General features: G+C 36.9%; 1 protein-coding gene across 2 annotated transcripts in view; it reads left to right on the forward strand.

Moving 5' to 3' along the window:
* The first annotated feature begins 4,208 nt into the window (after window positions 1-4,208).
* The window catches only part of LOC129745513 (apoptosis-resistant E3 ubiquitin protein ligase 1), a 78,609-nt gene continuing 70,071 nt past the window's right edge, over window positions 4,209-12,746 (forward strand). For both annotated transcript variants that reach the window (XM_055738620.1, XM_055738621.1), the window contains exon 1: window positions 4,209-4,793. In XM_055738620.1, the coding sequence (XP_055594595.1) occupies window positions 4,505-4,793 (289 nt within the window). In that variant the 5' untranslated portion in view covers window positions 4,209-4,504. The remainder of the gene's footprint in view (window positions 4,794-12,746) is intronic.

Consider the following 12,746-nt stretch of genomic DNA (forward strand, 5'->3'; position numbering starts at 1 on the left):
ATCCTATATTTTGCCTGGATTTATTCACTTTGTTTGCCAAAAAGTTTAAAAAAACAAAATGTGTTGTAAAAAGTTTTATTTTTGCATCCAAAACGATATTTTATGAGCAAGTTTTAAAAAGAAATAATCATAAAGGTTTTTTGGGATCCTAAAATACGATAAAAAATTTGCTAATGAAATTTCCTGAAAAAAAAAATCAATTTTTAGTCTTAAATTTTTTACAAATTTACCTGGAATATTGCCCGGATTTTTGGGAGATAACTTTGAAATCAACAGCCCGGATTTTGCCAGGTTTTTAGATCAAATTGCACGGGTTTGTCTGACCCAGATACGTGCTGTAAAAAATCTGACTACCTCTATCTACATATATGTAGTGTTTGGTAGAGAATTCCACGCTTTATTTCTCACCTTGTATCGCGGTATTTACCACATGGTTAGCCTGGCCGTGGCTCTGCAATGCATGTTCACACGTAATCGGATCTTGTTAGTTCAGAAGATATCAATGATTTGATTTAATACAGCATAAAAAGTTGATATGAAATTTTTTTAACACAAAGCAGCATTTTCCGATTTTTAAAGTTAAGTATTTAATTGAATTTGTTAAATAATTATATTGAATTTTATTGTTATGTATTGATAAACATGAAATTTTTTAACAGTTGAACATTTAAATTTCAATGTAAATAAATTCAAATTTACGTTATTGGTGTCTGACGGAAAAAATTTAAATTTACAAAACTTGCATTTCTAAAATGTATGTATGTATGTATGTTTGTTGGATGATAGGTCTTTCGACCCGAGTCGGTACGGGAAGGCTCGATCGCAAATCAAATATTCAAATATTGTTCATGCTTAACTCATAAACAACATTTGCAGCACAACCAAGGGATCCGTTACCACTGCCTTGGGACAGGTTGGACTCATCTCACTCCCTTCAAACTGTTCGAAACAAATGAAGCATCTTGGAAAGGTACCTAAGTTACCTACTCAAGATCCCAAATTTGCCGAGATACTCCGGCTGGCTTGAACCCATAATCCATTGTATATTAGTTTTCCGTTTGTTTGATGCCCTGTCCTACCCCCCACGAATCCCCTATAATAGAGTTAAGCTACACTGTATCAAAAAATTGTCCGTACAGCACGTACCTTGAAATACAAACAATCAAAAAGTGCACTTTTTCAGTCAATAAAAGTACTACAATTACATCATTCGCTGCAGAAACTAGTCCTTTTTGTAGATCAAGTGTTAAAAAAGTTTATGAATTAAACCTTAAAAATAATCCAATTCATTTTGTATAGAAAGTCCCAAAAACGACGTCAAAAAATTGTCCGTACACTGAGGCCTTTGTCAAATATTAGTCAAGTAAACAGTTATGTGTCAGCCTGTCAAACGCAGAAACGTGAGTTGAATCTCAGCAAAGACAATTTCCAGTGTTCTGAGCGATATATACGGTAAAATGAACTTTATCTAGCATAATTCAGTAGATTTTCGTGTTTCCGGATGTCGACAGGTATTTTTTGTGAGAAGCAGATATTTTCCTGTTAATTAAATCCACAAAAATTAACAAATTCTGCTCCTCACAAAAAAATACCCGTTGACATCCGGAAACTGATTGCTGACCTGAAGAATGACAGTAAAAGCGTCGTCGATTCAGCATGTCCTTCAGAACTTTAAGAAGATTAACTCCCTGGAGACTACTCCAGGAAAAGGCCGCAAACTGAAGCTTACGGATCGTCACCATCGCATCATTGTCAGGGAAATCAGTCAGAATCCTAAAATCAGTGCCCCGAAACTAGCTGACAGCCTGAAGAATTTTGAAAACATACAGGTTAATCCTCAAACGGTACGGAACATATTTCATGAGCAAAAATACCGAGGTCGTGTTGCTCTTAAGAAGTCGTTTATATCTGCTAAAAATAAGAAAAAGCTGCTGGAATACGCTCAAAAGTATATCCTGGAACCGGAAGAGTTCTGGCAGAACGTCATATTCACTGACGAAAGCAAATTTAATAATTTTGGGTCTGACGGACATGTAAGAGTATGGCGTAATCCAAATATTGAATTGGATCCGAAAAATTTGCGACCGACAGTTAAGCACGGTGGTGGCCATGTAATGGTGTGGGGTGCTTTCAGCGCAAATGGCACCGGAAACTTGACATTCATTCACGGAGAAAAATAAATAGATTTATCAGTCATATTACGCGTCTACAGGAATATAAATATGATTGTTCGGTTCTGACCCGAAAATACGATCAAACCAACCATCAACCCATACGATTAGTCTCCAGGGAGTTAGTCTTCTTAAATTTCTGAAGCACAAACTGTACCCACGATCATGGCCGTTTTACTATTCTATGCGTAATTCGAAGACAAGTAAATAAAAAAATTTCGGAAAAGCTTTTACCGTCATTCTTCAGGTCAACAATCAATTTCCGGATGTCAACGGGTATTTTTTTTGTGAGGAGCAGACATTTTCATATTAATTTAATCCACAAATTGTTGAAATCTACTGATTTATGCTAGATAAAGTTCAATTTACCGTATTTATCTCTCAGAACACTGGATATTGTCTTTGCTGAGATTCAACTCACGTTTCTGCGTTTGACAGACTGTCACATTACTTTTTAATTGTCTAATATTTGACAAAGGCCTCAGTGTACGGACAATTTTTTGACGTCGTTTTTGGGACTTTCTATACAAAATGAATTGGATTATTTTTAAGGTTCAATTCAAAAACATTTTTACTACTTAACTACAAAAAGGACTAGTTTCTGCAGCGAATGATGTAATTGTAGTACTTTTATTGACTGAAAAAGTGCACTTATTGATTGTTTGTATTTCAAGGTACGTGCTGTACGGAAAATTTTTTGATACAGTGTATTTTACTGTTTTATATAATGAAATTGAAAATGATCAATGCTCTAAGTTATACTTAGCTGATTTGATTCCTCTGTTGAACAAAACCTCTTCTTCCGCGACCTGCTTCCGCCTTGAAGAAATCTAAGCAATCGGCGGAAAAACAAACCTTCGAAGCTGGCACTCTTATTTTATTTATAATTGATATTTTCCCTTTCGAAAAAGATAATGAACTTTTTGAAAATCACTTTAAATTCTCCATCTTCAACACTGATTCAAAATAATTTCACACAAATCTTCATTTCAGATCGAACAAAACTCCTTCCCAGATCTATATGACATCTTCAGTCGACAAATTAACAAAAATTCAAGGATTGAAATTGATGTCTATTACCGGTGTTCCCGATAAACTATTTAACCAACACACCAAGAGTTTTCATTATTTTGAAGACAACTATTCACTACAATGACTAATTTTGAAATCATATTTAATAAAAAATAAAAGACAAAACTTGCATTTCTAAAATGAGTAACTGTTAAATTCAATCTTCTTTATTTGTATTTAAAAGCTCACAATCCAGAACATTTTCCTGGCCTTCTGTGATTTCATCCAAAGATATTTCATACCTACTAGGTAGTTCAATTTAACGTTTTCCGCTTCAGATAGCTCAAGTTGCTCCAAACCAATAATCATGCGTCTCCATCAAAATGCAAATGACAATTGTAGGTCTTCGATAGGAAAGCTTTCAATTGAGCTTTATGGCGCTTCTTCTCTCTTCGAATGTAGCCGGCCCGTTGGGTTTTCTGTAAGGTCGTCTCCACAGGAATGTATAAAAAACAAGGCACGTTTGCAATTTCTTGTAGTTTAACTACTTTATTCCAAACTGCGAAAATAAAAATGGAATTCTAAAATCCATTGGTTAATAAATTATATGCAAGAAAAACTGTAAATTGAATTATGAAGATGAAAATTGATCTAGGATGCCGTGGTCTACTACGAGACAGCTGCTTGCCCAATACAAAGAGCTACTTCCTCCCACCCAGCCATTTTCCAAAAAGCACGTGCTTTTACCATCTCAGAGTTCTCGTTTTTCTCAATTTCTCTAACTCTCACCGCGTTTTTCTCTCAGAGTGGGTGAAGTGTTGTTTTCCTATCCCACATTCAGCCAGTAGTGCGTCCATTCCATTCCAACCAAGTGGAGCAGCCTTTATCAGCATAGTTGTTGTTCTCTCCTGCGGCGGCAACTTTTTCACACGTTGATTGTCCAGCCCAGTGGGAATGAACGCTGCTCAGCTCAGCTCACTCGACCACCCACGATGACAGACGCTCTGAAATGAAGCAAAAGTTCTGAGCCTGATGTTTTCCCTGCCGAGTGAATGTGTGTGCGTGTGAAAATGTTTCCACAAACCAGCCCAGAGTGTGTGAGAAGTCGTTTTATCAAAATGGCAACAGAGTTCTAGTTCGATGGAAGAATTTTCCAAACAGTGCTAATTCAACGCATGCTATGATTATCAGCGGAAGGCAGAAGTTTTGGGTCGTTCTGCTAATTGTTAATGGGTGATATAATATTATGCAGTGTTGTTGTGGTTTTTTCGTGAGTGAGGGGTGGTCTTAAAACTAGTTTCCGGTTCGCGTGGGTGGCTTCCATGAAAATGATTGTCCGATGTGTGAAAATCCTGCTGGCCGTCGGTCTGAGCTTGATGTTCACCGTGTCCCTGGCCAAGCTAGTGCTGTGTGTCTGGAGTGAGTGGTTTATCGAACATTCGGCCGACTACGAGATCCTGTACCCAAATGGGCGGAGTGCCGGAGGATCAACGACGGGAAATCTGGGTTCGATCCCGGGTGGTGACCGGATGGGCCGCTCCTCGTCCCTCGTGGACGATTGGCTGGAGCAGAACCAATTAGGAAAGTACGAACAGCTGTTCCGTGACAGAGGTAAGTTTCCGTGTCTTTTCATCGTTTGTTTCCGTCTGACAGCTTTCGAAAAAGTTTCTCCGAGTGTGCATCATCTATCTTGTTGTGGCTCGAAAGTCGGCTTTTGGCTGGCAAAATCCTAGGCTCATCCTCAACATGACAAACGTGATCCATGTCAGACGCCGGAAAAGATTGCGGCCAAAACTTTCGAAGGCAAAACCAAGGCGGAAGGAAGTGGCCTCAAGAAAAAAAAAACCGGAGTCATTTTTCATTCTCAACCAATTTCGGTCGGCTGGAATAATTCAATTATGAGGGACACCTTTTTGCCAACATGTGAAACTGACAACCAAAGAGATCAAGCTTCTACATGACTTCTTGGTACCGAATTCTAATTTTACATTTTCGTAATGCGAAACTTTTATTTTGAATTCTGATTCTCAACTCGGTTTCTTATTTTGAATTCTTAATTTTTAAAGTACCATTTTGATTCAGACTAATTTCGAATATCTTTCAATTTTGTTCCTCATACCGATTTTTTTCTTATTTGTTTTGCTAACCTGCTCATTTAAACTGGTTTCACAATCAAATTTAAAAAATTATTGATAAAAAAATGCTTATTTCACTTTTTATGAAATTACAATACTCTATTCAATGACCAATTCAAGTTGGAAAACATCAAACCGCGCATGTGCCAGCCAAAGCATGCTTCGATTGCCGTTTGTTTACATTGAATGAATGTACTTTTCGTTTTGATAGGTTAGATTGTGTGAACTCTTATTAAGTTAAGGTCGTCTTGAGTTTTGGAAATAAATAACGAACTGCTGTGCACTATGTTCGTATTTCCTCTTCTGAATCCTGTAACTATTAGTTAAAATAAATAAAGGTGCACTTCCCCTACCACTTATCGAAAACCCAACAAGCAACTTGACAGAGCACCTCACCGGCAATAATTCAAGATATGTACACCATTTCTCTGGCTATAAAGAAACCGAATTGCCTCTTTAGTTTGCAATTTATGGTACTCGGGATCGACAAAAGTCGTTCTGTTTTGTCGGAACCGTTTGATACGAATGGCATATTTCCTATATCTAGCCACTGCAAACGGAAATGTATCAGCCTGAAGGCATACTCATGTATAGATATGCCATCGATTGGTTCGGAAGAAGAGAGTCAATCGCGTGACTGAAGTGCAACAGCAGAGGAATGAAAAGACTCAAGAATCAACAAAAGTAAAGCACACTTCAACTCATCACCTTTCAATGTTTTTTTTTCTCTATGCTACCAGATTGGTTTTTGTCAAATTCCATCAATAACATATTTTTTCTATATCCATTACACTGACTGCGTTACGAAAACTACCGAGTCACGAAATGGGTTTCGCTTGCGAAACTCACAAAAATAACTGTCCATTTTATTATTATTATTTTTTCTTCGCGATGATGGTTTGGATATTGAGATCGATTTGTGCCATTTAACGAGCATCGCTGAGAAACAAATTCGAACATCGGAGGGTACAAAACTGCCAACGGTTTTTACAAGGGTGCGTTTAAGTTAGGGTGTAACAGCATTACGAAAATCTCACATTCTCTCAACTATAAAGAAGAACTGCCGTTATTTATAAAATAAAAAAATCGATTTTGTTTTATATCTTGCTAAATGCTCCACAAGGTAGTCACCAAGGACCACTTTTCTGTAACACTTAAATTAATGACTTCATGACGTCAAAGTAGTCGACGATTTCTTTGAATTCAGCCACAAAGGAATCATCGACTACCTTGAAATCATAGTTTCATTCAGCTAAGAGGTTCTTCAAACCTTCTTTTAGAATAGAACTGACTTCATGACCTCATGATTTCATGACCTCATGACTTTATGAATCTGCAGTATGTTTCAAAAGTATCAATTTTGTTAATAATCAAAAATTCATTGCGCTCTTTGTCGAACCACCCTGGAGAGATCCATTAGCTACAAAACTATCCCCAGAACCTGTAAGCAAATTTGTTGACTCCACATTGACTGTGTTTCGAGGTTTCAACAAGTTTGTGATGAACCGCGTGCCGTGCCAAGTGCAGGTTTGTGAGGCGAACACAAAAAAAAAACAGACGATTTTCCCTCAGACTCAAACCAGATGAGGAAAACTATTCGTGTACCCCAAGTTAAAGTTTTTTTCCCGCTTCTCCAAATCGTCGGTCGTCGCTGAAGCAAAGCATGACTTGCATGACTCATCATCAGTAAGACGATTGACTGGTAGACATTCCGGTCCTGACTGGTCCCGGAAAATGTTTATTTTTTCTTTATTCGTTTTGAACTGTTTTTATTTTTTTTTGGTATGGTTCAAAGTTAAACAGGTGGCAGTGAGGAATGAAGTGATTTAGTTTTGAATGTTCGAGCGAATAAACTTCTGAGATTGTATCTCATTGTTGAAATAGTCGCTCAACATTTAAACGATTTCAATATATTCTACAAATATTTTTCATAAGAAATTACCAAAACATTCTCTTTAAGACTGTTGTATTGCTGCTCCAACGTCTCCAAAACACCTTAATTAAATTTAAATAGATTGTTTTGAATATGAGTTATCGACAACAATCATAGAAAAACAACTTAGAGTCTACCCTTCTTGGATGATTCTTCGAAAGTTTAGTAGAGATGAGATGAAAGGATATGCAGAAAATAAATCAAATCTAATAAAAACAAAATAAAATAATAGTTGTACTTGGCAGCACTGAAGATGAATGAAATAGATTTCTATGGCAACGTTTGTTATTTTGGCTACACCAAGCAAAACAAACAAATGAAGTCAGTCATTGATTTATTCTTGTTAGTAATAGACTTGACTGAGTGAATCTCTGAGTTGAGATTCATTAGAATTGTAAAATCACGACAACAGCGTAGTAAATAAAATGACCACAGATTTGCAAGGCTGATGCTTTGATTGTTTGTTCCTTCGATAAATAAGACGGAGCGATTCCAAAGCGCAGATTTTTAAGGCAACTTCTGCTGATTGTTTGTTTTGATTTGGCCTTCCGGTGGAAAAAGACGGAATTGGCTTTGGAAGCTCAGGTTTTAAAGACTGCGGCTGTTGATTGTTTGTTTTGATTCGGCCTTCCGATGAAAAAAAAAAAAAAGACGGAATAGGCTGCGGCTGTTGATTGTTTGTTTTGATTTGGCCTTCCGATAGAAAAAAAGACGGAATTGGCTTAGAAAGCGCAGATTTTCAAGTCTGCTGCTGCTGTTGCTGATTGTTTGCGTTGATTTGGCTTTCGTGTGGAAAAAGACAGAACGGCTGAGGAAGTGAAGATTTTTAAGGCTGCTGCTGATTATTTGTTTTGATATGGCCTTCTGGATGGGAAGGCTGGTAAAAAAAACAAAAGTCAATGAGTCAATAGTTTCAATTGAAAATAGAAGTGAGAAGTAATGTAGAGATGAGATGAAGGATGTGCAGAAAATAAATCAAAATTAATAAAAATAAAATAAAGCTACAGTTGTATTTGGCAACATTAAACATAAACATGGGTCCACTCTTGACGTCCTTTTTGCATAACATAATCCTGGTAACATATCCTGGAAGAATGTTGTGATAAACTTGTCGCATAAAACAGCATATTCACAGTTGATAGTTGGAGTCCAGCTCGTGACCAAGGATGTATTTCCGAACGCATATTTAGTCGCTTCTTGAGAGCAGCTGTTAATCCTGGATAATAGATTATGTCGCAGTACGTCAACAAAAGAACTATTACGGATTGAACCAGTTTGAGGCGAGTAGGTCGAGATAGTACGGAAGAAAAGCGACGAAAGGTTCTCAGAGTACCAAAAGCCTTTGCTACGATGTCATTCACTTGCTGGGTCCATGAGAAGTTGACGTCCATGTAAATTCCAAGGTTCTTGACTGAGGTTGAAAGTGGTACAGCTTCTGCTTTAAAAGCTGATGCCACGTTCGGCAAAACAGTTCCGGTTTTACTGAACACAATAGCTTGAGTCTTTTTCGGGTTCGGTACGAGACAGTTGTTATTGGACATGATACATATTAAGCCTAGTCCACACTAGGCAACATGAATTGCGATTTTTGTTATGAGTCGAACTTTGTTGTCTGTTGTTTTTGTTGTTGGAAACCTGAGACGGTCTCAGTGTCTCTCGAAGAAAATGGGAGACGCTGAGACCGTCTCGAGACGAACCGTCTCCTAGTGTGGACTAGGCTTTAGAATGAATATAAATTTTTAAAGCAACTTTTTTTTGGCAACACTAGACAAAAAACAAACAAACTCAAAGTCTGTTCAATGAAGTCTGGTCGAAACGGATCGAAACAAGTAGAAATGGAATGACAGTTGATCTGTCTCTTTCCAATTGACTTCGACCGATTTCTACCAGGTCGAAACGAATCCTGCTGTTGAGCTGGATCGGTTTTGACTAGTTTCAACTTGCTCCACTGAACATCGACCTGACTAGTTTCGACCAAAACATTGGCTCGTTGAACATCTACCAGTTGACAGAAACCAGATAAAACCGATATTTACCAACGATTGAACAAAGCTTCAGTCATCGATCTATTCTTGTAAGTGATAGACGTGACTGAGTAAATCTCTAAGTTGAGATTCATAGGAATCGTAAAATTGCGATGAGTTCCAAACTTTTTTGGCTAATTAACGCAATCATTCGAGTTACGCTTTCAATCAAGCTTTTTAAGCGTTCTTATTTTACTTGTTCTTATTAAACAACTTACAATTTTGATTATGCTCAAAGACTTCACAAAAGTTTTTATGTTTTTTTGATAAATAAGACTATCATGATGGTTTAGACTTTCAGAAAAGAATAGGTGCTTGTTCTAAACTATGGTGCGAACAAAAAGAGGACAACAATTTAAGGTTAAGGAAAATGGTTAAAGAAAAACAAATATTTTTCAAACTGAATTTTGTAAACGGATGTACTAAAACAGGAAAATACATAAATGTTAAATAAAATTTGTCGTAATTTTTTTCTGTCTTTTCACGATTCATATGACTATTTTTTTAATCTCAGTTTCATCTCGTTTAAAATCGTTACCATTTTCGGAAAAAAATATAATTGGGTAAAAATTCGAAAGAATTTCGAATTTCGAAAGAATTTTTTATTGCTATTTAAAAATTCGACTATCGCTATCAAATTGATCGATGAGCGACCAGACAAGAGTATTTTGACGTAGAATTACGTCTTACGGCAACACTATAGGGGGGCAAATTGAAATTTGCGAACAGATCTCGCGTCACGAAAACTTTCCATTTCACGGATATCCTATCTAAAAGATAATGACGTCTTCATCAAGCCTGCTTTGATGGATTTTGTTTTCCCTACCTTAGGAAGGTATAAATCAAAGGGCTTGGCCGTCGTCTCGGTTTCAGTCTCAGCTTGCCCGTCGAGCTGAACAGAGTGCGCTGCTCTTCGATCGGCGTTTGGTTGGGCCCCACCAGTGGTAATCCAACACCGATATCGAATAGCAGTTTTGTTCGGCATCAAGTGTAGTGGCATAGATCAGCCAGACACAGCAAGCCGCGCAGACTACAAGCGGCGGAGAGCTCCAGTGGCGGAGAATATGGTTACATCTTACAGCGTTGCAAGCGGACCGAGGAAGACTTTTAAATTTTGTTGCTGTGCGCACGTAAAATGCATGGCACCGGATACGAACGGAGCTGCTTGGAGTTCTCGTTCGCAAGCAGTGTTGCATGCGGATATGCTCTGATGGCGGCTGGTCGCTGAATCGGCGCGTATTAGAGGGCCGTCGTCAGGAGAGATGCTGTTTAGGAGAGTGTATATTGGTTATTCGTAAGAGCAAGTTCACTGGTGTTAGGAGAAAGTGTTAGAAATTTTGACACCTTTAACACATTTTGAAAACTTTACCATGCGAAAGCATTTCAAGATCTGTGGCCTTCAGGAGTTTTTACAACACGTGTTGTATTCTCGCATGCTGTGATGCAAAAATAGCAATATTTCTATCACATACGACTGGAATAGAAACAGTGCTGTAAAAAATACAACGCCAAAAGATCTTGAAAACATTTATGCATGGTAAAATTTTCGATATGTGCTACAAGTGTCAAAATTTCTACTACTTTCCCCCAACACCAGTGAACTTGCTCTAATAGGTCATATATTTTCCTTAAGCCTAGTCCGCACTCGGCAACTTGAGCGATTTTGGATTACTGAGACTTGTTTATTTTACATTTAGAACTTAACGAAGAGATGCATGAATCAAGTGTTCCGACAAGTATGGGAGACTTTCAGCATCCTAAATGTAAACATAAACAAGTCTCATCGACCAGAATCGCAGTTCAAGTTGCCGAGTGTGGACTAGGCTCTACGAGCAAGCCCATCTTTGGTCCCACAGTTGCTTCACCGAGAAACTGGGAAAACTCCGAGAATTTCAGCTCAAGACTGAGAAATTTTTTCAAACTTGGCCATTTTATTCTCAATTTAGGTTTGAAAGAGAGATTTTCGCTCGTGATGTGTTCATAGCTAAAACAAATTCGATGCATTTTTCCGTGAGGTTTTCTTAGCGGTACAAGTTCAGCTCTGTCCCATGTATGATGTTTTATACGAGCTGCAGCTTAAATTTCTAGAGCATTTATAATCAAAGCATATCTTCAATACTTCACAACATTTGAACTTTCTAAAAGTTGTTGATTCGAAAAAAATTCAGACTTGGCTTAATTGTTCCTTCAAAATTTCTTAAAACTTTCACATGTGTCGAAAAAAGGCTTAAAGACTTCTGTCCTGCAATTTTTTATAACCTTCTCAATTTTTACACCAAAAAAAAAACGGCAAAACTAATGACTTTTTTTAATCGTCACAATTTTTATCAATTGTGAAAAATAGTGTTATTAATCATTTTTAACTATACGCAGTAACTTTAGAAAAAGGGTTTTCTAAAAAACGCCATTCATCTGATATATCAATTATTTTATCATTCAGCTCTGGACAAATTAAACAGAAAACAAAAATTTTACATTTGTTGTTTCGCTCAAATTAACTCCAAAACCTGAACTGGTCTCTTCCAGAAATCACGGAGATGGTTTTTTTACGTAAAACTATGTATTTTGTTGGATGAAGTGAAATTAACTTCAATGTATAAAAATTTTAAGAAGAATTAACAATTTGGTATGAAAAGATTACCTGTTGGAAGTGTCTCAATTTCATACCAGCGAAGATGTTTTGACGAACAATTGATAGAAATTCTATAATTTTTTTTTATAAGCCACTAGCTGACCCGGTGTGCTTTGCTACACCTTTCAAAATCAAATAATATTTTTTTAAAAATTATTCAAATTTTTATTGTTTTATTGGCATTATTTTAAATCAAATTATAACATAATTTAAAATAATATTCTGAATCTTGCTCTTTTAATTTGTGTTAAAGATCTGATAATTTTAATCTGTCTGGAGGGACTCAAATTAATCGTACGCAAACAATCTAACTTATAAAATATTGTTGTTTTTGCTTGATATGTTCTGGATGTATGCTAAACTGATAAAAGAGCCCCCCTGTCTTTTCCTTCACTCCCTGCTGAATGGAGGTCGTGATCTTTAATAATCATACCCATTTTTTTCGTTCCCGAAAATCCACTTGTACCAAATATAGTTCCATTGATTAATAAGTTTTTAAGCTTTACAACAAAATGTATATGAAGTCTCCTCCTTTCTTCCCCTCTCTACACTGTAAAGCGTAAGTGTCTATAACAATTGTAGAAACATATCTCGTAACCAAGTACCTTTCCATGCCATATTTGTTTCCATTTGTTGGCTTCGTTAGCATGAATTGAGAACTTATGCTAACAAAATTGCATTGGGTTCACCTCCCTCCTCCTATGTACCTACTCACAGAAAGAAGGATGGTGTGTCAGATAATCATAGAATCATACCAAAATGATTTTTCATGGTAATTTTTGTCCTTTTCTCGGATTTTGTAAAAAAAAGTTAAATGTAAGCTTTCCTCTTACCTTCTTA

This window comes from Uranotaenia lowii, chromosome 2, assembly GCF_029784155.1.
Source record: "Uranotaenia lowii strain MFRU-FL chromosome 2, ASM2978415v1, whole genome shotgun sequence".
Classification (NCBI taxonomy): Eukaryota; Metazoa; Arthropoda; class Insecta; order Diptera; family Culicidae; genus Uranotaenia; species Uranotaenia lowii.